General features: G+C 37.7%; 1 protein-coding gene and 2 pseudogenes across 4 annotated transcripts; 2 read left to right on the forward strand and 1 right to left on the reverse strand.

The window, feature by feature from the left end:
• Positions 1-867: 867 nt before the first annotated feature.
• On the reverse strand, positions 868-11218 carry LOC137716527 (uncharacterized; annotated as a pseudogene). Its single transcript, XR_015960525.1, has 12 exons — positions 10855-11218; positions 10256-10340; positions 6549-6565; positions 5690-5821; positions 5470-5529; positions 4923-4982; positions 4076-4198; positions 3800-3871; positions 3221-3358; positions 2310-2465; positions 1968-2072; positions 868-1046 (listed from the first exon to the last, which is right to left on the reverse strand). The product of XR_015960525.1 is annotated as an uncharacterized LOC137716527 (transcript).
• Positions 6983-8983, forward strand: LOC148697789 (uncharacterized; annotated as a pseudogene).
• A 946-nt stretch (positions 11219-12164) lies between the features above and the next one.
• Positions 12165-23410, forward strand: LOC137715989 (putative bifunctional methylthioribulose-1-phosphate dehydratase/enolase-phosphatase E1 1). 3 transcript variants are annotated; one of them, XR_015960527.1, is made up of 13 exons: positions 12165-12555; positions 17754-17890; positions 19096-19191; positions 19643-19762; positions 20085-20174; positions 20322-20507; positions 20731-20886; positions 21372-21521; positions 21605-21706; positions 21860-21969; positions 22094-22212; positions 22530-22778; positions 22880-23410. XR_015960527.1 is itself a non-coding variant. In XM_088690715.1 (13 exons), exons 1-12 carry the CDS (start codon positions 12348-12350, stop codon positions 22619-22621), a joined length of 1566 nt encoding a protein of 521 aa, XP_088546841.1. In that variant the 5' UTR covers positions 12220-12347; the 3' UTR covers positions 22622-22643; positions 23150-23289. The 3 variants fall into 3 exon arrangements, 1 of the variants encoding a protein (XP_088546841.1); XR_015960526.1 differs by having other exon boundaries at positions 23271-23410; XM_088690715.1 differs by having other exon boundaries at positions 12220-12555; positions 22530-22643; positions 23150-23289.
• Positions 23411-25061: the final 1651 nt, after the last annotated feature.

Below are 25061 nucleotides of genomic sequence, written 5' to 3' on the forward strand. Positions count from 1 at the left end.
TATGATAACAAGTAGGATGGTGAATTAAAATGTCATCATATTCTGAACACCTTGCTAAAATGTTGGGACCGAACTTGATGTGTTTCAGTTGCTCATACCTTAAGCAACCTTCCATCACTCAACATAGATAAAATACTGTTTACGAAATAAATTTTCAGTTTTAGAGGAACCGTGAAAACCTTGGCCAAAAAGAAAACAGTACAAGTCAAGATGCCTAATGCACACGACACGTGGATACAGTGACTTGTTCTGCTCTTGACAGTTACCGGGGAGTGACAAAGAAACGAGAAACCGCTTAATCATACAACGTGTCTATCTAGTCATGCACGGATACATTATCACTGTGAAATTTCGTATCAATGATACAATGTTATAAATAAAAACTTACATAGAGTAATGTGTTATTAAAAAGAAACGTCATAGTATACTAATATATGGAAGTTGCTCTCCTACAACGAAGAGAAAACTCTTGCATATGAGAACCCGTATGCAGCACCTCACAAACAAAATGTCGGCCTGCATGGTGGGATGCATGTTTAAAAGGCCCGTTTTTGTGTGAGATGTTCGTATGCTAGAATTTCTCCACAACAGGCTCATTCTTGTAATTAGTTTGTTGTTTCCATTTATCCAAATATGTTAGGAGAGTAAGAATTCAACATTCGTCAATGACCATTTGGTCTAAGTGACACTCAATCTCCGATGAGGTCTCGAGTTCAATCTCATAGACAATAGTGGATAAAAGAAAACAAATACACTGAACTTTGCTCATCATAGATAAAAGGCTTATAAATTTCGGGATGCACCGTCAATCTGACAATAGGCTACGCTAGTCATTTGCTCCTCATTTACATCAATCGATCTCCCAATAGCCTCAATAAAGGAATAGATGAAGCTGAGAGTTACAAGGGAAATAAACTAATAAAGAGGGCAGTGTAGCGACAAAAAAATACAAAATGAAAAGAACAAGAGGCGATCTGTGGTGCTTTCCGGGTACAAAAATGGCTGAAATATCATCAAAAGAACCACCATCTCCATTGTCGGGTCCTCTGCAAGGCATGAGACAGAGTTACAGTATTGTCGGATACATAGATGTATACATCGGCATAAGGTGAAACCTCAATTTTAAAAACTACGTTTTTCATAGATCAAAACCAATGCAGCATGAAAACAATGTGTTGAAAGTGAAACATGTGGTCCTAAGGTTCACCACCCGTGAACTAAGGTTGACAAAAGCTAATATTTAGAAAGCACTTTCTTCAATTTGTATGGAAACCCAAGTAGGATTCCAGCAGGATCTTAGACCTTTCATTTTACAGTTGGGATACCAACGGACTTGATAGTAAAGGGTGCTGGTACTGTGATTAGTTGAGGCAAAATAGCTTTTCACCAGTATTTAAACAGACTGCCGAACCATAAAGTTCTAAATGGAGCTATCTAATGGATGTTCAATAATGAAGAGAAGCCTAAATCAAGCATTACAAAACACGGAAAGCATCGTCCAAATAACACAAAGTTTGGACACGCAAGACTTCGTTAAACTTTGTATACGATTCCAGTACTACATGTCACAGTCAATTTTAACACTTCTATTACAATCTAAAGTCTAACTCGATTTTTATTTGAGAGTCGGATTGTAGCTAAATATAAGACACAAAATCAATCGCTATGATGCATTACACCACAAGGCATGCTTCGTTTAGAGACCAAAAATCTTAAAGATGATGAGTCAGGACTGAAACAGCATGAAGTTGAGCATCATAAGCTGACAACAAATAGGGAAACTGGAAATATTCTGGAAAGAATATCCGAGTAGTAGGGCATTAGTATTCTTCCTCCTTTCTTGCTTGGATAATAGGATACTAGGATTCATCAAATAAAGCATTTTTGTCATTTTTTTTGTAATTTATACTCAGAATCAATGCTCGCCAATAGCTAATAAAAGAGTGAAAAGGGAAAAGTGGTAAAACCTTCTGATTCTGATCTGGTGATTGTAATATAATGGGCTGGGAGAGGGTCGTCCCGCCGTCAATATTCTGCATGTACGGTCATACCTTCCCCAACATCTCATTCAACTGACCATCAAAATGGATATATAATGTCATTGCTCTGAAAAACAATGGTTCATGGCTAAAAATGATCACAGGAAAAGATGGCCTTCATAGTTGTTGTTATGTGCCTCTCATATGAAATTTTATCTATGATATTCTATTTGCTTCATTTCTTATACGTTTACTAAACTCATTAAGAAATAGAAAGGGCAAAGCAGGCTGTTCGTTTTTTTAGCTACATAACATTATTAAGTTACTAACCCTTTCTTGACGCCATCTAGTCTCCCACCGCGCATCCAAAATTTTGTCACCTAATTCTCTTTGAGCATTTAGAAGAACAGTCATTTCATAGAATTTTTCAGGGTTTTTGAGGTCCTCCTTGCTCCAACAAGATGCATTCAACGGAAGGTCCAGTTCCTGCCATTGCTCTGCTGCTAGTTCATAATTATCCGAAGTACAGTGAGCATCTTCCTTTTTCTGCCTGGTACATTCATGACTTAGACTAATATTATAGATTGAAGATAAATTGCTTACTGTGGAGCAAAAAATAATCAAGAGGCAACACGTGGATTTTTAGGTGAAGAGGATAAAATTACCCTCGAGACACACCGGTTTTCCTACACGCGAGCAGTGGGGAATCATCCATCAACCGAGTCAAGAGTGCCCAAAATAGGTAACAAGTTCAAATTTATCTCATCCATCTTTACTTCATATCCTTTACAAGGAAATCATTCCATAGCCTTCAAAACTTTCAACATAGATTACATAACCTCCAAAATATTCATTCCAAAAATGTGTTAATTGGCTAATTAATGGATTAATTACCTAATTAATTCATTAATTGCCAAATAACTCACACATTAAACCACAAAATGCACACAAAAAGCATCCCAAAGGCCGGCCACCTTTTCTCCAAAGGCCATGCCCTATAAATACTACCCATTTTTCTCTAAAAACCTAGTTCCACACTCTTACAAAACTCCAAAAAACTCTCCAAACACTTTTCTATCTAAATTCTAACTTTGACATCGGAGGTTCTTCAGCCAAAGCCGCCCCCCCCCCCACCTCATCGTGGGCACGTGAGGCTCTTGACCTAGACTTAAGGTGTTAATTGTTTTGTAGGTGCAATTTTGTCCAAGAAGAAAAAGGCGGAAATTTGCATCCACATTTACACCCCAATTTTGTGGCCTTGGTGGAGGATCAAGTTTCATGACTTCTGTTTCAAGGGCCTTCTTCGCTTTATAGTAAGGGATATTTTTCACAATAACAGGATCTTCCTTGGTTCAAGCAGGATCTATGGAGATCAAGGTCTATCAATGATGAGCAAATTTATATCAAATATCTTTCTCAAGAAACAAATTACAAAAAATTGCAGAAACAATGCACTCTTAAAAATGTATGAGAGTTCGATTATCAACATATGAATCCAGTTTTTGAACAAATGGAAATGTTATGAAGCAGATGGAACTCAAATGTTCCCTCAGTAAGAACAAAATTCACAATAGACTAATCACTGTTATATGACATTAAGAGCTGAAGCTTACATTAAGGTTTTTTTCTTCTAAAAATAAGAAAAGAAAGAGTTGTTAAAGAGAGACCAAAAGGCCAATAGTGGAACCTTAAATTTGTTTCCAATAAACTTTTCGAGAGATGAAGTGGATTTTTTCAACTAAAAATACAAATACGAAAAAACCAAGCTCGTTAGCTGAATGTTCCACAGAAGTGGTTATTATGCACAGAAATTTTCTTACTTCGTGCAACTGCTCCCAGCCAGGTTTTCGCTTGACCACCACATCACGAAGTTGATCATACCGCATAGATTCCTAAACCAAGAATAACAAAGTAACAAGGAAATAGATGAATAGATAATTAGACTAAGGTAACCAACGTTAATCTCACATTTCTCTTATATTGTTCTAATATCTTTAAAGTACAATACATTGGGATGTTGCCGTCACAATATGTAAGAAACAACATAAAAGCAAGGCTGTGTATAACTTTTGATGCCGTATTTATAAATTGTGAACCTTGTATTGCCACCAAATTTTTTTCTTGACATCATCATCGAAGTCGAATCCCCCCACAACCTGAGGCAAGGTAAACAGCCAAAATGCAGCAATGCTGGGATATTTCATGTTGTGAACTATATACTGAAACAATTAACAAGATCGTTAATAGGAATTCAGATAAAAACAAAACTTAGAAACTAAAATCTCACAAGAGTAAATAAATTTCCTTGGTTTGTGGTTTATTATTATAATGCTTGGGAATATGGAGCTCTAATTCCTTGATAGTTCCTTGACAACGAAATCATTATCATTCAAAAGTTTATAGATCCAATGCTAGACTGACTATCTTCAAACCCAAAGCATCTCCTCTAGCAAGGCCATGCCCACAACAGTCACCAAATTTCACTCTTTCGGCAGACTAAACTATAAGCGAAACTTTTATCGCTGCAGCCAGAGTGCCTATATTTAAAAAAAGGTTGACTCTATTAACTGTATTCAGATTAAAGAAGATATTCCTATTATCCTTTAGAAGCCAAAAAGAATTGAAGAAATGAGATACCGTTGTTTAATAATCAAACTGTGTCTCCAATGTTGAAAATAAATGAGTTCATATTGTGTCCGGGGCCTCATTTGTTGGATTAGGGAGGACTGCAGAAGGGAAAGGTCCCATTGTGTTCCCAAGAACGTATGCCCTAAGTCTTGGTCTTTCCGAGAGAGGAGTGGTGGGAGGAAAATCGCTTCTTGAAGTCATAAACTTAGATGGGAGCTTGTTATAAAATTCTCTTGCTAGTAATTACACTTGTCAAAACAAATATTTTCCCACTAAAGGTAAAAGCAGATGGCATAGGAAAAAATTGATACTAGCCTCATAGGGGTAGTCCATCTTCCTCAAAACATTGTAGGCTTTCCATGGAGGCTCCATGATCTGTGAGGAAAAATAAAATGGACCTATGAGGATGGAAGCATCATTAAGAATGAATTCATGAAATACGAGAACATGATTATATAATGCAAAAACTCTTTAAACTCAACTTTGAAAAGATAAATAAAACAAAGTAACATGGCTAGAGCTTTTTGATTCTTAACAAGTTAAATGGATATAGATTGTATGATTTGTATCATCGTACTAAACTAATTCCTTTTGAATGATTGACACAGGTTTGCTTGAAATAACACACGGCCCTTCTGAAACGTATTAAAGCAACTCCAAATATTACAACACTAAATCAACTAATGTATTGAGAACTCTACGAGTAATTGGAACTATCAATTGCTGAGGCAAGTTCACACATTAGTGTTGAATTATGCATTGCAGTGAAAGTGAAGATCTAGTTGGAACATTCAGAGTTTCAGATCAATGTAAGACATAAAACAATATAATTTCAAGCTTTATAAAACCAAAAATAGCTCACATCATCTGCTGAGATTCTGACTTGTAATTTGCCCTTGCACTCCGTACAGTCCATCACACCCTGCAATACAACATAAATTTCGTGTCAAGTTTATGAACGCAGATCTTCAGTTATGTGAGATGGTAACCCACATGATTTGGATAAAATTACTGATTATGAGTATGATATAGTGTTAAATATATGTAAATAAGTCAACTTTACAGGGTGCCAAAAGGTTTACCGTGCCATCACGGTTGGGCACTCTTTAGATGGCAATGGCGCATCAAGATTTATGGCGGATGGAAGGTGAACCAACTCAGCCCGATTATCAGCAATGGCATCTGCAATACATTCAGCTGTTGCTTTCTCTCCACTGCATAAAGATTCACGGAGAAATAAAACACATGAAGATAATATCATGTTGGTGGTTGAATAAAGGACTGACTGCATGATAATATTTATAAACAAATACAATTAAATAGACGAAACATACTACAAACAAAAGATTAAAATAAAATGTTCAACTAATCCAGCCTTAACTACCAACCTCGATTGTCTGAAACTATGGTAACAAGGAGAAAGAGTGAAGCAGAGCTGCATGTAGTTTCAAAAAGCATATTGCAACATGTTAATTTGTTTCTGAAATGCTATTAACGCCCACTTTTAGTCAAACAGAAGAGACTTTTTAAGAAATATTTGCCTAGAAATATAATAAATTCCAGCATTCAAATGGACTCTATTTTTAGAATGACAGCCATAGTTTAGTTTTGAAGGACTATACTATGAGACCCATAAGGAGCAGTAAAATCTTCTTATCGGGTTCATATCACAGATTTTGGCAACAGACTGGAGATTTTTTAGCTCATTCTGGGACTCAGTAGACATAAGTTATTCAAAATTATAGCACAACTTACAATTTTTTCCAACATATGTTTGGCTAGTTAAGACTTCAAGAATAATAGTTGTTGAATCATGCATCCTACAGCTCCATTTTTACATAAATATCTTTTCACTTTGTAACAAATAGGAGCACATTATAACTCATAGAGTTACCTGTTTTCCAGACATAGAGGTCAAAATCTAAATGAAGGAAAGTCTACCTTCTCAGGGTGTAATTCTTTGTTGAAAATCAATGTCAAAGTTAGGCATGGAAAGTTAGGCAATGTTAGGTATGGTTGAATAAAAATTATTAGGTGCAATTAATGTGTTTTGTGTGGTAATAAATAATCTTAGTTTAATCATTTGGTTTGCTATAAATACCCAAGTCCTTAAGCATTGTAAATCATCCAAGGAAAAACAAAGCCTAGAGCTAAGTAAGAAAAGCTTTGCTAATTAGTTTGTTTTGTGAGCTTTCTTTAAGAGTGTGTTCTATTTTCTTCTTCTTGGGATCATTAGAGTTATCTTGGATACTCTTCTTATTCAACAATTGGTATCAGAGCTAAGTCGGTCAGGGATCGTTCTTGGTAGAGCATTGGTTGTAAGTCTCTTGAAATTCCGAGTATGCTCTGTGGTTGCAGTTTTGACTGATCTTCCACATCAGAAAAGGTTTCTTGAGATTATTGCTGGGGTTATCACAAACCTTGAGAGGGAGCTTCTTTGTGTCGAGAGTAGTGTATTACTCTGCACGGTAGTCACTCAAGCTTGTTCGGTGTAGTCAAAGTCTTGCCGATACGATGGGTGATCTTCAAGTTGTTGGAGGAATCAAGAAGCTCAACAACCAAAACTATAACACGTGGGCAACGTGTATAGAGTCTTACCTTCAAGGTCAAGACTTGTGGGAGGTTGTCGGTGGTAGTGAAGTTACACAACCGGCAGCGGAAGATGCTAACGGCGTCTTGCGGAAGTGGAAAATTAAAGCAGGCAAATCAATGTTTGCCTTAAAGACCACAATAGAAGAAGAAATGATGGAGCACATTCGGGATGCTAAAACACCAAAGGAAGCATGGGACATTTTCGTTACACTCTTTTCGAAGAGGAACGATACAAAATTGCAACTTCTCGAGAATGAGTTGCTATCGATGGTACAACGTGACATGACGATTGCCCAGTACTTTCACAAGGTGAAGTCGATATGCCGCGAAATTTCAGAATTAGATCCAACAGCTCCTATTGGGGAAACCAGGATGAAGAGAATAATTATCCATGGTTTGAGACCCGAATATCGAGGGTTCATTGCCGCTATACAAGGATGGCCGACCCAACCATCACTTGTTGAGTTCGAGAATTTGCTTGCCGATCAAGAAGCTTTGGCAAAGCAAATGGGAGGGGTCTCGTTAAAAGGTGAGGAGGAAGCGCTCTACACCAAAAGTAAAGGCAGCTTTAAGCAGCGTGCTGGTGGTGGATCTAAAAGAAATGGTGACAAGGAAAAAGGTCATCAAGGAGGAGGGAGTTCTCGGCCAGGGGGAGCTCCGAAGTATCACGGCAACCGTGGTCAGTCCCAGAATAATAAAAGATTTGAGGGCAAATGTTACAATTGTGGAAAGAATGGCCACATGGCGAAGGATTGCTGGTTCAAAAGGCCTGCAGAAAGTAACGTCGCTAACTCAGAGAAGAAAATTGAAGATGATTGGGATGTCGTTGCGTCTCTAGCTGTGGAGGAAGAATGGGACGCAGAATCATCATCTTGTTGGTGCTCAGAAAATGAGGCATCACTTGACCCAAAAGAGTTTGAAGATACGTTACAAGGGAAACTGGGAAACCAAGCTGCCCAAATCCAATCAAGTCCAGATGAGCCTGAAGATTTGATTGTTGGAGACGATGTCGAACAAAGAGTGGCTCAGAATCCTTGGCAAACTGGCGTGTATCAACAACCAAAAGAAGAAGGTGGGCCAAGTGAAACGGAAGAATCAACTCCACAATCTCAACTCCGAAGGTCAACAAGAGCACGGAGACCAAATCCCAAATACGCCAATGCAGCCATAATTGAAGAAGCAACAGAACCTGAGACGTTCGAAGAAGCATCGCAGAGTTCTGAGTGGATGACAGCTATGAAAGAAGAGCTTGATGCACTTCAGCAAAATCAGACTTGGGATCTCGTGCCAAAGTCAAGAGATGTGAAACCCATATCCTGCAAGTGGGTTTACAAGATAAAGCGTCGTCCAGATGGGTCAATCGAGAGGTACAAGGCACGATTGGTAGCTCGTGGTTTCTCTCAACAGTACGGACTAGACTATGATGAAACATTTAGTCCAGTGGCGAAGCTTACAACAGTACGAGTCTTACTTGCACTTGCAGCCAACAAAGACTGGAATCTGTGGCAGATGGATGTGAAGAATGCTTTTCTTCATGGAGAGCTGGATCGGGAGATCTACATGATCCAACCAATGGGATTTCAGAACCAAGATCATCCTGAATATGTGTGTAAACTGCGGAAAGCACTCTACGGATTGAAACAAGCACCCAGGGCGTGGTATGGTAAGATTGCTGAATTTCTAACACAAAGTGGTTATTCAGTAACACCTGCAGATTCCAGCTTGTTTGTCAAAGCCAATGAAGGAAAGCTAGCTATTGTGCTAGTGTATGTGGATGACTTGATCATAACCGGTGATGATGAGGCAGAAATTCTTCGGACGAAGGAGAATTTATCAGTTCGTTTCCAGATGAAGGAACTTGGCCAACTCAAACACTTCCTTGGTCTAGAGGTTGATCGCACACAAGAAGGAATATTTCTCTGTCAACAGAAGTATTCCAAAGATTTATTGAAGAGGTTCGGAATGCTCGAATGCAAGCTGATCTCTACGCCGATGGAGCCAAATGTCAAAATGAGTGCACATGAAGGAAAAGATTTGGAAGATGTGACGATGTATCGACAATTGGTAGGTAGTCTGATCTACTTAACCTTGACTCGACCTGACATTTCTTATGCAGTTGGTGTGATGAGTCGGTACATGCAAAATCCAAAGAAGCCTCACTTGGAAGCAGTTCGACGAATACTGAGATATGTGAAGAGTACAATTGACTATGGTCTTTTGTACAAGAAAGCTAAAGACTGCAAGTTAGTTGGTTACTGTGATGCTGACTATGCAGGAGATCATGACACCAGGAGATCAACAACTGGGTATGTGTTTAAGCTTGGTTCTGGAACCATCTCTTGGTGTAGCAAGAGACAGCCAACGGTATCTTTGTCAACCACAGAAGCAGAGTATAGAGTAGCAGCAATGGCAACTCAAGAGAATGCATGGCTGGTACAGTTGATGAGTGATCTACATCAACCAGTAGATTATCCAGTACCATTGTACTGTGATAACCAATCGGCCATTCGCTTGGCGGAAAATCCAGTCTTTCATGCAAGAACTAAACATGTGGAAGTGCACTACCACTTTATCAGAGAAAAGGTTCTACAAGAAAAGATTGAGATGAGACAAGTCAAGACGAATGATTAAGTTGCGGACTTGTTCACAAAAAGTTTAAGTACAGGCAAGCTCGAAAATTTTCGCTGTCTGCTCAGCACAGTGCAAAGAATGAGAGCTGACATTGAGGGGGAGTGTTGAAAATCAATGTCAAAGTTAGGCATGGAAAGTTAGGCAATGTTAGGTATGGTTGAATAAAAATTATTAGGTGCAATTAATGTGTTTTGTGTGGTAATAAATAATCTTAGTTTAATCATTTGGTTTGCTATAAATACCCAAGTCCTTAAGCATTGTAAATCATCCAAGGAAAAACAAAGCCTAGAGCTAAATAAGAAAAGCTTTGCTAATTAGTTTGTTTTGTAAGCTTTCTTTAAGAGTGTGTTCTATTTTCTTCTTCTTGGGATCATTAGAGTTATCTTGGATACTCTTCTTATTCAACATTCTTCACTTGGTATTGCACTCTTCACTTGGTAGTGCACCCTCCCTGATCCTCTGCACATGGTACACCGCAATGCCTGCCAACCATTGCAGGTTCCACAGTTCCTGCACTTCAAGATTGCAGTTAAGAAATCATCCAACTTCTATAAACCATGAACCTAGTAATGTCATCAAGTTCACCAAGGAAAAATTCACAGCTAAGATTCTTTTACACCTAATTTGGCAGCTTAGAGAGAAACCATCATTAGTACCATGGTTTAAAAATATTAATATACACATAAAATGTTCTACATTGTTGTGTGCAAATTACTAGTGAATGATAGAGAATGATAACTAGCACAACAAAAGTAGTACACTACAAAATTATAGAAAGGCAGCACCTTTATACAATAATACATATAAGTTTCATTTTCTACTTAGTTTAACATGTTTTCCGTTAGATGATCAACTACACACACACAGACACACAAACATATATATATACACACACACGAATATATACATGGATATATATAGTGCAACTACAAACGATTACAGTGCTAGACACTGTAATATCAAGCATAGAAAACAAACATAACTAAAGATAAGGACCACCGTGAAAATTGAACGGATAAATTACCTTTGGCATATCACCTTCTTTCCCATCTCTAATGCTATGCCATAAGTCCCTAAAGTAGCAACTCGGGAACGCCAAAGCCACGTTGAGCAGAGCCGGCAATGTCGAAAGCAAGAGTGAAAGGAGCGAGGACAAGCTTGACAGGGAACTCGAAAATGTCAATGAGCTGCTGGCCATATTTTTCTGTGAATATTTTGTATTGAAAGTCAGCGAACTTCTTGACGTTCTTCAGCGTACGGCCTTTGCCTGACATGGTTGGATGAGGGAGGGACGGATGGATATTTGGTTTTGTAATTTGCAGAGGTTGATTTTTGGTTAGAATTGGATGATGTACCGCACACTGGGAGGAAAGAAAGATGTTATCTGGGATATGTATATAATCTCATGCACTGCGGTTAACGTCTCTACATAACCACAACCAAACGACCCGCTATTACTTTTTGATATTATGACACGATAAGCCAATAATAATTTAGTTTGAACTTGAGACCTATTATTTATATCGATGAAGTAGACGATTAAGTTAAGTCATACAATGTGTTAATTATAATAATATAATAAACTAGTTATTTATGGAAGTCGAACCTAAGACTTAATTTTGAATACAATAATATGATAAACCATCACTCTAAATAGAAGCCTCTACCTAGTCATAAAAGGTTTCGGTCCTAGCTTGGACCAATTATATATAGAAATAAACTCTATATTGTAATAAGTTATAGTTCTTCTTAGTCTCGTTTAAAGAAGCTTCTTTCACATCGTAATAACTATCAATAAGTCCAAAAATATGCAATGTTACAAATAAAAATTTAAGATTAAATGAAATATTTCGATAAAGTTATAAGGAACAATGATTTATCCTTTTGTGTATTTTTAATGATGGGAAAGAAGGCTCTGGGTCGCAGTTCTTGAAAAATGCTTTGTGAAAGTTCTAGCGTAATATATATAGTTTATGACTCTGCCATGCCATAGGCAGAAAAACGTGTTGAAGGAGATCATGTTACGTATTCACGTATTCGAATGTTAAGATGGTCTGCTAGGGTCTTCGTACCTACTATGAATTGATAAAACTTTCCCCATTGCACTCACTAGCAGCCTAGGTCCTCTAGGAAACAGATCCTCTCCAAATCTTCTCCTTCAAAGCCTAGAGATCAAGTGATTCGGACGTTTGAAATTTGATTCTACAGTAAAAAATTAATATAGTTTTTAAAAGTTTTTAGTAACTTCTATGTTTTTAGCCGTTGATCAAATTTCAAAGATTCAAATCACTTAATTCCTGAGCTTTAGAGAGGAAGATCCGGATAGAACTAATTGAAAAATGCAAAAATAACAAAACAGACTTTGCCCAATCACAATTAACATTTCAGTCACCGTCTGGTAACAGAATACAGACTTCAGTCAGAACCCTTGAACTTTCTCATTCTTTATTGCGTAGGCTTTAACCTAGTGCCGAAGCACACCACCAATCACAGTTTCTCTCTCTAGCTAGACCAGCAATGGCAGTGAACGGACTGAAACTCGGTACGACGTCGCAGGCCTACTTAGAAGGCAAAGCAGTGAGCGACACCAAGGCTCTGATATCCGAGCTCTGCCGCCAATTCTACCATCTCGGATGGGTCTCAGGAACAGGTGGCAGCATCACAATCAAAGTTCACGATGACTCTGTTCCGAAGCCTGAGCAGCTTGTAGTCATGTCTCCGTCTGGTATATCTCACTCTCTAAAATAATTTTGTTCATTTTTTTGGGTTTTTGGGGTTTCTGGGTATTCATGGATTTTCACCAATTTAGTAAGTCTCTGTTCTGTGTGGTTCTTTTGGTTGTTTGCTTTCTGGGTTTTTGTAATTTATGCTAAATGTTGAGTGTTTTGGCGCTTCTGTGTTGTTTGGTATCTGGGTTCGTATTATTAGAATTTAATTGTGGGGTTTGTGTTGATTAATTTCTGTAATTTTTTTATGATGTGCCTATGTTTTGATTAAGGAGATTTCATTGTAATCGTGGTTGGTTTTTCGCTTGTTAACATTTGGTTGATTGTGTTAAGAACTAGAACTTTGAAAGCTAACGAGTGCAAAAGTCTGAGAGAATGTTCTTCTTATTCATTGACTCAAAACACCGGCATAAATAGCCGTTCAGGAAACAAGCAATCAGAAAAATAAGCAACAAAATATCCCACGTCTAACAACCCTAGACTATTGGGATTCTCCTAAAGATTAGGTCAAACACTAACCATGTTCCCTGACAAATAGGGATTATTAACAGAAGCAAATTAACTCAATAAATCAAATAACAATAACAGATAAATATCCAACATTCCCTCCCTTAAACTGAAAGCTATTCAAGCAATCAGTTTACAGAAGATCCTGACCAAACTCCAAGTAGACCACGCAGCTTCTCAAAGGCTTCTAGCTTCAGAGGCTTGGTCAATATGTCTGCAACCTGATCTTGACTTTGACAATGAACTAGATCAACAACACCTGCCTTTGTAAGATCACGAAGGAAATGAAACCTGACATCAATGTGCTTGCTTCTTCCATGCAGCACCGGATTCTTGGAAAGTTTGATTGTTGAACTGTTATCACAGTATATCAGTGTAGGCTTCTTCTGAATGCAATGTAATTCCTCAAGTATTCTTCTTAACCACACAGCCTGACAAGCACAAGAAGCAGCTGCTATGAACTCAGCTTCGGTTGTAGACAATGTGACAACTTGTTGCTTCTTTGAAGACCATGAAACAGCTCCTGAACTTAACATGAACACATGACCAGATGTGCTCTTTCTATCTTCCAAATCCCCAGCATAATCACTGTCGCTAAATCCCACTAACTCATTGCTTTCATCCTTCTTATAAAATAGTCCATAATCCATAGTACCTTTCAAATAGCGAAGTACTCTTTTTGCAGCCTGATAATGAAGTTCAGTTGGTTCCTCCATAAACCTGCTAAGGAGACTAACAACATACATCATGTCTGGTCGAGTGGCTGACAAGTACATTAGACTTCCAATGATTTGTTTGTAATAGGTGCTATCAAATCTCTCTCCTTCAGCATCTCTAGTAATCTTAAAACCTGGTACAATTGGATTTTGGACTGGATTACAATTTGACATTTGAAATCTTTCCAGAACCTCCTGAGCATATTTCTTCTGGCTAATAAAGATTCCAAAAGATGATTGCACTACTTCAATACCAAGAAAGTAACGCATCTTTCCCAGATCAGTCATATCAAATTCACTCATCATAGATGTTTTAAATTCAAGAAACATGGCTTCATCATTTCCAGTGAATATCAAATCATCTACATATAGACAAACAATCAAAAATTTACCTCCTTCTCCAGATTTGACGAACAAAGTATGCTCATGAGGACACTTTTGGAATCCTGCCTTAGAGAAGTAAGCATCTATACGACTGTACCAAGCTCGGGGTGCTTGTTTCAGTCCGTATAATGCTTTTTTTAGTCTGAACACCTTTTTTTCATACCCTTTTTGCACATAACCTGGAGGCTGGTCAATGAAAACTTTCTCATTTAACTCACCATGCAAGAAGGCTGATTTCACGTCAAGTTGATAAACAGGCCAAGAGTTTTGTGCTGCCAATGATACCACCAAACGAATGGTGTCATGTCTTGCAACTGGTGCAAAGACCTCAGCATAATCAACTCCATATTCTTGAGTGTATCCCTTTGCCACCAGTCGCGCTTTGTATTTGTCAACCTCTCCTTTCTCGTTGAGCTTTGTTTTGAAGATCCATTTAACCCCAATGGTTTTTTCTTCTGCTGGAAGATCAGTCAATTCCCAAGTATCATTTTTCTCGATTGCCTCTATTTCTGCATCCATAGCTTTCCTCCACTTTATATTATTAACAGCATCCTCAAAGAGCACTGGATCACTGTCTGCAAACAAAGCATGATGAGTAACATTATCATCATCTGATAATTCATCTCCACTTACATAGTCTGTCATCCAAAAAGGCCTTTTCCTGATCCGTTGAGCATCTAAGTTTGAAGGTTGATCTTCAGAAGGTTCGATTGCTGGAACATTTGACATCAAATCTCTGGAAGATTGTGCTCCATGTTCTACTATGTTTTCAGTTGCTGGAACATTTGGCAATATACCTTCTAAAATTTGTACATCACTCATTCTTTCATTATTGATATCTAAATCAAATGGAATTGATTCAGATACAGTGTTGCCCCAATTCCAACCGTTGCCTTCATCAAACACAACATCACGGCTGATAATGATCTTCTGAGTGACTGGATTGTACAGCCTATACGCCTTTGATTCTTCACTTACACCAAGTAGCACACATTTCACACTTTTGTCATCAAGTTTGCCTCTTTTCTGATCAGGTACATGTGCATAGGCTAGACATCCAAATATTCTGAAGTGATCAACAACTGGTTTGTGTCCGGTCCATGCTTCTTCAGGTGTCATGTTTTTAACAGCAAGTGTGGGGCTTCTATTCAAAACATGAACACTCCAGTTGACAGCTTCTGGCCAAAACTTCTTTGGGATGTCTTTCTCTGTCAGCATGCTTCGTACCATATTCATAATAGTACGATTTTTCCTCTCTGCCACCCCGTTCTGCTGTGGTGAATAGGCTGCAGTAAGCTGTCTACGAATTCCATTCATTTCACATAAGTTAGCAAATTCATGTGATGTGAATTCACCACCACGATCAGTACGAAAAGTCTTTATGCAATTTCCAGTTTCTTTTTCAACATGTGCACGAAATCTTTTAAATGCCGCAATGGCCTCAGATTTTTCTCCCAAAAAATAAATCCATGTCTTACGACTAAAGTCATCAGTAAATGTAATGAAGTACCTTTTGTTGCTGTTTGACGTTGGATTAATTGGTCCACATATATCTGAATGAACCAATTGCAATACTTCTGTAGCTCTCCATGTGCTCTCTTTTGGAAATGAGTCACGATGCTGCTTTCCAATAATGCAATCCTCGCATATCTTTGAAGGAGTCTGAATTTGAGGTAGTCCTCTTACCATCTTCTTTTGCTCCAGGGTCTTCAATCCATTAAAGTTTAGGTGCCCATAACGATAATGCCATAGCCATGTTGTGTCTTGTGTGGTTGAAGTGAAGCAAGTTTGATCATCATGTGGAATCTGTGTGTATAGAGGGAACATCCGATTTGTTGTCATTTTGGCTTGTGCAATAAGCCCCTTCTTCGGATGATGAATCTGACAGTTGTCTTTCTGAATAAGGATTGCAAAACCCTTTTCTTGTAGCTGACCAAGACTAATCAAATTACTCTTTAGTTCTGGAATATAAAATACACCAGTGATTGTTTGCATGCTACCATTCAATCGAATTTTAATATTCCCTTTACCCATAACACAGATGCTAGAATTGTTTCCAAGCTTCACATTTTCTCTAAAATTTTCATCTAGATCAGAGAACAAGAGTTTATTACCACACATATGATTGCTGCAACCGGAGTCTAAATACCAAGTATCACCTGATGGGTTTTCCTTTTTGTCGATGTAAGCCATTAAGAGCATTTCTTCTTCGGTCTCAGCAAGATTCACCTTAGTTTCCTTCTCTTTATCAGGGCATTCATATTGATAGTGGCCAAACTTGTGACAGTAAAAGCATTCGACACTTGCCTTGTCAAATTGTGCTCCTTGATTGTAGGAAAATTGGCGTCCTCTGCCTCTGCCTCTTCCTCGAAAGCCTCCGCGTCCTCTACCTCTACCTGGAGATGTTCCTTCATAAGTGGTGATCTTCAAGGCTTGCTCCTCCACAACATGACTAGTCATCCTCTGCTCATGAACCAATAATGAGCTTTGCAACACATCAATCGAAAGACTGTCAATGTCATTTGATTCTTCAATGGAACACACCACATAGTCAAATTTGCGGATCATTGAGCGAAGGATTTTCTCAATGACTGCAACATCTTCCATATTTTCGCCATGAATACGCATCTTATTTGCGATCACCAATGTCCTTGCAAAGTAATCATTGACTGACTCTCCTTCCTTCATGTGGAGAATCTCAAACTCTTTGCGAAGAGCTTGAAGTTGGGCACGTTTCACTCGTGCTGTACCTTGATATTTCTTCTTCATGGAATCCCAAATATCCTTAGCAGTATCCTTCTTAAGGATGGTTTCCAGGATGGCACGATCTATTGCTTGAAACAGGTAGTTCTTTGTCTTCAAATCCTTCAATCTTTGCTCCTCCAATGTCTTTCTCTGTGTCTCTGTCAAGACAGCCCCACTAGCGGGCTCTGCGATACCAGTTTCAACCAGAGTCCAATACTCCTTTGATCGCAAGAAATTTTCCATTAGCATGCTCCAATGGTCATAGTGACCATCAAAGCGTGGAATCGCAGGTTGCACAAAATTGTTTTCAGACGCCATTGAGTCTTGCTGCTGCAAGATGAAAGCTGCTGCTTTTTCAAACCAGGCCCCAGTGGGGGGCTCTGATGCCAATTGTTAAGAACTAGAACTTTGAAAGCTAACGAGTGCAAAAGTCTGAGAGAATGTTCTTCTTATTCATTGACTCAAAACACCGGCATAAATAGCCGTTTAGGAAACAAGCAATCAGAAAAATAAGCAACAAAATATCCCACGTCTAACAACCCTAGACTATTGGGATTCTCCTAAAGATTAGGTCAAACACTAACCATGTTCCCTGACAAATAGGGATTATTAACAGAAGCAAATTAACTCAATAAATCAAATAACAATAACAGATAAATATCCAACAGATTGAGGATATGCATCTTTGAAGCTTAAAGGCAAAATATTGTTTGCTTTTTGGGTTTATACTCTGTGCTAAAGAAATTGGAGTTTCCTAATTGGAACTGTGGGTTCATTTTCAATATGTGACCTTCTATTTTGTTTCTGGGCTCAATTTTTCATGTTTTTTTTTTCTATGTGTGCAGGCGTTCAGAAGGAGAGAATGGTACCGGAGGACATGTATGTGTTATCTCCGAATGGATCTGTCTTGTGTTCTCCATCTCCGAAGCCGTACCCGCATAAGCCTCCCAAGTGTTCTGATTGTGGTCCACTTTTTATGAAGGTTTCAATTCCTTGTGCTTCTTATAAATACTATAAAATTCTTGTTGGAAAGAAAGTGTGAATTAGTTCCAACTAATGTTTGATTTGGATAAATCAGTCAGAACATTTTAAAACTTTGAAATGACTCTTCTCCAGTTTTGTACATTTACAGTTGATGGCTGAATATGTGATTATGGCATTAATGAAAACTTCTGAGGTTCTTTTAATTTTATACACTGTATAAGCTGGGTAACAACTTTGTTGGCACAATGGAGTGGTACTTCTAAGTTTTAGCTCTCATAGAATACAATATGAAATCTTAGTTTTACAACCAGAGTACCTTTTCCAGAGCTATTGGTTGTGGCATGCTAAAGCCGCTGACCAGGTGGGGACTGTAGTTCCTACCTGCTCCAAATATTGAAGATGGTAAAAGAAATTTGATCCATTATCTTTTCCCACGTTTCATTAGCCATCAAAATAATCACTTTTGAAGACTTGATTGCTTATGACTATTGGATCCCTATCAGAATAGAGCCAAGAGGCAATTGATTTCGCAAAGAGAAATGTCAATGAATCTCAGTTACAAGGTACAATGCAGATCGATTTGAACCTTACATGACTTAGGATGTAGAGGGTCCCAAGGACTCATCTGAATCATGTCAAGTTGGAATATTGGATAGAAGTCTGGAATTTAGTCATGGGCCGAATTTGAAATCTTCTTATCTAAAAGAAAAGAAAAGAGAAGTTGTACTTTGTTGATACTCTGTAGCGGCATGTGAGCTACCATCTGTATAAGCTATTTCTCTTTGCTCACACTATTTATTTCACCATCATTAAGTAAAAAATGTGGTCGATGCATTATTGTGGTTCCATTGTTCCATATTTGATGTTAGTGACCTCTTATTTATGAGTTTTCTTTTTGTTTGTTAGTTCTGGATACATGTTCTAATTAATGTTGAGCAAGTACTACTTGCTATATTTTTAAGGCCAGGTTGCTTCTTGAAGGCACTTCAACTGCTTCAGACATGTAAATTTGACTAAAACATTGTTTTAACCTTGTAATGCGATCCATTGATCCTGTGTCTGTGTTTTCTCATTCCATTTTATGACAAGTCCTATTTGAGGATGCTGGGGTTCATGAATACTCACCATTAGTTTAATTTTTGGGAAGACTGACACCTGTCTTATGAAAATTAGTAGTTAATAATTATTTCCCTTGTTTTCCAGGCATATGATATGCGTGATGCAGGAGCTGTTATTCATAGTCATGGGATGGAATCTTGTCTTGTAACAATGATCAATCCATTAGCAAAAGAATTTCGAGTAAGTTTTTAATCCTGGCATCCATTAGTGAGGAATAAAGGAATTGCTAATTGATAAATAAACACAGGGACCTGTTGTTTTTATTCTTCTGTCAATGTCCTATTTTTTTGTCCGAATTTTTATGTTTGCCTCCCCCTGCTTGAAAATTTGGATATTTCTTCATTTAATTGACTCCCGCTTTGAATGAGAGTTAAAGCAGGGTATGGATTTCAGAAATTTGGGTAGTTCAGAACTTAATGTTGCAGTGATTTGTAAAAAAACACGTGCAAAATAATGGCGTGCATGCTTTTCAGTTTTTTTACTTTCTTTTTCAGAGGGGAGAAAGAGAGGAAGGGGGGGGGGGGGGGGGAGACTGTGGGTGTTGCCCTTTCTCTATGTGATATTCCTGCCTACTTTTACTGGTTGTCTGTTTTAATGGTTTGTGTTCCTATTTCTGTGTACAAATATGCAGATCACTCATATGGAGATGATTAAAGGAATCAAAGGGCACGGTTATTATGATGAGCTTGTGGTCCCTATAATAGAGAACACTGCCTATGAATATGAGCTCACAGAGTCTCTTGCCAAAGCTGTACGTTCCTGTTTTAAACTCAATTTGGTTTTGGTGTGATGATTCTATCCGCTTTCGATGAAATAAAGCTGCTATTATGAATGATGGACTCCAAAGCTAGTATCATGATGGACTCCATCCTAGTATATGGCTGTTTCAGTTTATGCATGACACAGTTATGTACTTAATTCTTTGTCATTTCATATTGTTAGCTTTGCTAATGGATAAGGTTTTTTGTTTTCAAAATAACTGTTTGATTGTTATTGGAAGAAAAAAAAAATCAATATATTAAACTTTGAATTTCTATGTGGATGAGTATTTTGCTTGCCTTCATGTCCAATAGATTGAAGCCTACCCGAAAACAACAGCTGTGCTTGTTCGTAACCATGGGATCTATGTCTGGGGTGACTCGTGGATCAATGCTAAGACTCAGGTGATGCTTATGATACTAATGGTTAGGCAGTCAGTGTAATTATCGAAGCTTATGTTAACTGTTGATACAGATGGCTAACATATGGATCTGGAAGAATGGAGCCTTTTATCCTGATGCTTATTCAATCAGATTTTTTTTCTTTTCCAGGCTGAATGTTATCACTATCTCTTTGAAGCTGCTATCAAACTTCATCAGTTGGGTTTGGACCCAACTACTCCAAACCATGGCCCTATACAACAAAATGTCAAGGGAGTTTTAGAAAGTGGTATTCACAGAAATATATCTGTGAAGGCAGCGACTGCAGCTTCAGATAATACATCTGAGCCGTCACAAGTAAGTTTTTTTTTTTTTTTTTTTTTTTTTTAATTTCTCAGGTTCTGAAACTTTTAGTATCAGGCTTTGAAGTCAACCCTAGTTTTCTGTTTCTTTATATGTTTATTTCGTTTTACTGCAAATATTGTCTTTTGGTTGAGAAATGTTATAGTTAACAATTTCATGGTTTTTTGTATAAACTTATATTTCTTCCTTCTATTTATGGATTTCACTTTTTCTGTAGCGTTGCATTGTTCTTGACATTGAGGGAACTACTACTCCCATATCGTTTGTGACTGATGTTCTCTTTCCATATGCCCGCAATAATGTTGGAAGGCACTTGTCTGCAACATATGACACTGAAGAAACCCAAGATGACATAAAGTTTTTGTGTATCCAGGTAAGTTTTTTGTTCAAGAATCAAGAGTGCTGTTTTGTGGACTAACACCTGTAAAATCACATTAGTATTCAGCTGTTAATTCTGGGTCAGTAGTGCACCACATGACATGTGAATGCACCATGCCACTGATTAACAACATGATAATAGTGTTGCTTTAGAATTAAAGTAGTCCTTTTTACTTTCATTGCTATGAAAAGAAATGATTTTGTTTTTATTTTTATTTTTATTTTTATGCAAGTAATTAATCTTTTTGATAAGAATGTGAATCCTATTAGTTTGTAATGAGCAAACCACAATTTAACCTTTTAATCCTTACCATAAGTTATACCCGAAAAATGTATACAGCAGAGTTGGACGGCTCTGGGCTCAGGCTAGCAATTTAATTGCTCTTTATTTAAAGAGTTAAATTTAGAAGTTAACGGAAGATCATAGAAGTAAGCTGGACACTTTGAAATCATACTTAAAGTTCTACATCCTAATTGTAGGTTCAAGAAGACCTGGAAAAAGGTGTTGCTGGTGCTGTTCCCATCCCCTCTGATGATGCGGGGAAAGAGGAGGTTGTTGCAGCTTTGGTTGCTAATGTTGATGCAATGATAAAAGCTGATCGGAAGATCACTGCCTTGAAACAGTTGCAAGTAAGCAATTTTGGATATTTAGAAGGAATTTACTTGCTACATTTTCGTATCTTTTGGGATATAGCTGACTTCTAGCTATTCAGGGTCATATCTGGAGAACTGGATATGAAAAGAATGAATTGAAGGGAGTAGTTTTCGATGATGTACCAGAAGCTCTTAAGAAGTGGCATGATTCAGGCATAAAGGTGCGTGCATGGTCAAGATATAGCTAATCAAGTGTTAATGTTTCCGATGTCTTTGGTGCATATGCTAACCAAACAAATTAGATTTAATTCATTGGTGAAGTTGATGTTAATTCCTCGATGTCATACCTTCAATGTTGAAATTTTGTACGGCAGGTCTACATATACTCTAGTGGTAGCAGGTTGGCACAGAGACTTATATTTGGTAACTCAAATTATGGGGACCTAAGAGAATATTTGTCTGGATTTTTTGACACCACAGTGGGGTAAATTAACTCAGAATCCTTTTCTACTGTTAAAAAATGCTTTCACTTAACATTAACGTGTTCTGCTTCCAGCTTTCCAAATTCACTTCAAGCTAGCTAATCTCTCTCTCTCGCTCTCACGCAGAAACAAAAGAGAAAGTACCAGTTATGCTGAAATTGTACAATCAGTTGGAGTTGATAAACCATCGGAGGTTTTATTTGTGACAGATGTCTTTCAAGAAGCTGTAGCTGCAAAGGCGGCAGGTAATGATTTGCCTGTGGTTTACCCCCACCCCTATAGAGATGTTAAATGTAGCCGGGTTTTAAACACCCTCTTCTCGCAACAGGGGTCGCTTGACTAGCACGTGACCACATACTGTGAGAGGATGGTGTATACACCCGGTTACAGGTCGCTAGACACTTTTCTACCCGTTCCAGTTTATTGTTGCTCCAACATAACAAAAGTAAAAAGTAAAGAACGAAAGAAAGAAATTAAGAAAGATGAAGGAAACTGATCAAACAAAATTCAAAATTTTTTTGGCATTGATGTTTAAGAGGCACTTTTTTATTTAATGTTTCAGGATTGGAAGTTATTGTATCGATCCGACCAGGGAATGGAGCTCTACCAGAGAATCATGGTTGCAAAACGATCACTTCTTTCTTGGAAATCTGAATTTGTACTTCTCCGTAAACTGGTAACACTATAAATCATATGAATAATTATAAGAATAAAACATGTAACAATATAGTCAAGTTTCGAGGGGCGTAACAAAAAATAAATCGTTTAGTAAGGTGAGTAAAAAAGATGTGACAGTTGAGCGGACGTAGAAGTATCTTTTATTTGAGTTAATTACACTTTGTAACATTGTAGTGTGGGTGTGTGAGGGTTTAGTTCCATTTTAGAAAAATAGAGATGAAAACAACCCCAAAGCTACGGATTTTTAAGCCGCTCGGCCGTTCGTACCTCTTATCAATCTAAATCAACTTACATGGCAGTGATTGAAGGTGCAAAGTCGAATTTCTTTCCTTTCATGGTTGGAAGGGCCACCTTAGTCCTAGTAGTCACCCCTACAATACCTTAGTCCAAACTAGGTTTCCTACTTGTTTATGTGATTATCTAGACAAGTCGAACAAAAACTTCTTTTTAGAGGACTCTGAGCAGAAAAACATAATTCATTTACATTTGGAGCATTGTTTGCAGACCTAAGTGCATTGAAGGTGTGGGATTGAAGAAAACAGCAGAGCTGAATCAAGCTTTGTTGGCTAAAATTGGATGAAGAATTCATGCTAAGGATACATGCCTTCAAGTAAAAATCTATGAGAAGAAATACAAGGGAGTCTATTTGGATACTAAACTACTTGAGAAGTCTGACTACTCTTACACTTGAATTATGGAATTGATTTGTTGCGTAAACGTATGAAATGGAGAATTAACACATGTGATGGTGCCAATTTTTGAAAAGACCATTGGATGTTGCATGCTCCTTTGATTAATTATATTGATTCCAATAACTTTCCTAAGGAGGATTTCTCAGTCTCTACTTGCTTTCATGATGGTTGTGAAAGAAGGCTTGTTTTTTTTTATTGGTTTGGGAGTTGGACTGTCAAAATCCCTTCCAAACTTAAGTTTTTCCTTTGGCTCATTAGTCAAGGCAAGCTGCTTACTAATGAGCAAAGAAATCTAACTACCCATTCCTCTTGCAAACTTTGTCCTTGGCCATTGGAGACATTATGTATATTCTAAAGGAATGTAGTAGAGCTCAATGCATTTGGGAAATTTTGTGTGATCCATCTCAAATGCACAATACTTTTAACTTAGATTTGAAAGCTTGGATGAAAACTAATGTGATGTCTAAGGCAATGTGGTTTGCTAAGATAGCATGGAATTGTTTGTTTGTTTTTGCATGTTGGTATACCTGGAAATGGAGGAACCACCAAATTTTTTAAGTAGAATTTTTCCTCCCTACTAATCCCAAAATGGTTATTGTTGGAACTGCCTATGATGGATGGAATCTCTTCTAAAAATTGAAAATGCACCTCATAGGATGCATGTTATGCTGAAGTGAGAGCCTCCTGTTATTTGAGCACGATTGGTGTTGGAGGAATTCTTCCGTGACCACAATGGTGATTGGATGTGAGGTTTCTCTATTAATTTAGAGGAATGGCAGATTATCGAAGCTGAAGTTTGGGGTTTGTACTTCAGGCTCTAGCTTGCTATTGAAAAAGGTATATCTAAATTAATCATCGAAATGGACTTTGCTCCTGCTGTGTTACTGATGAACCAATCTATGCAAGATACTCTCATCCTCTCACTACGCTTTTGAAGAGTTGTTGGGATATGATGAGACAAATTGTGCAATGTGAGCTAAAACATATTTTCAGGGAATTGAATGGTTTTGCAGATCAGCTAACCAATTGGAGTTACAATTTGAACTTTGGTCTTTAGGTTTTTGAGCTTCCTCCCCAATGGCTTCAGCAATATTTAACGGATAATCTTGTAGAAGCTCCTAAAGGCCTCTATATTCATATTAATGGGGTGTCTTCACCCTCCTTGGTCACCTAAAAATAGGTCCATCGTTGTTTTTGGACCAATTTTTCTCATGACACGAACGCGAGGTTAAAAATCATAAGGTCACAAATAAGAAGTTTTTATAAAGAAGAAACGCTTATGTTGCATCAATCTGTTGTCCATAAAAGTAGAAATGACACAACCAAATGCCACGCCAAAAACCTCTCAAAAAACTAGTACTTAACCTCATAGTAAAACGGACGAAAAGGTCAAAGATGTAACAATTTGTAATGTCAGGATTTTTTTGTTCAATTTTAAAACGGGTGGTGCTACATACATCAAGTTTATGCACTAGATTTGTGCACCAAATGATGTGGCATATTCTATAATATATAAATATCCATTACAATCATAAATTAAATTCTAATTTTAATTAAAGCACAAATATGATTGGTACCACAATAGTGCAAAAAATTGATTTGCCTAACATTATCCTTTTAAAACATATCAGACCAAACAATTAGATGTTGCAATATGTAACTGGGCCTTTTTTTTTCTTTTCTTGAGGCTGGCATGTTTCCCAAATTTGTATTAGCCACCTAAG

This window comes from Pyrus communis, chromosome 3, assembly GCF_041283825.1.
Source record: "Pyrus communis isolate YQ-2024b chromosome 3, ASM4128382v1, whole genome shotgun sequence".
NCBI lineage: Eukaryota > Viridiplantae > Streptophyta > Magnoliopsida > Rosales > Rosaceae > Pyrus > Pyrus communis.

Excerpts from the sequence above, each read along its gene's own strand:
- LOC137715989 (XM_088690715.1), top strand. The coding sequence starts at position 12,348 with ATGGCAGTGAACGGACTGAAACTCGGTACGACGTCGCAGGCCTACTTA. Across the intron at positions 19,763-20,084 it reads CAGAGTCTCTTGCCAAAGCT|ATTGAAGCCTACCCGAAAAC; the intron begins GTACGTTCCTGT and ends CATGTCCAATAG. Across the intron at positions 20,887-21,371 it reads TAAAGTTTTTGTGTATCCAG|GTTCAAGAAGACCTGGAAAA; the intron begins GTAAGTTTTTTG and ends TCCTAATTGTAG.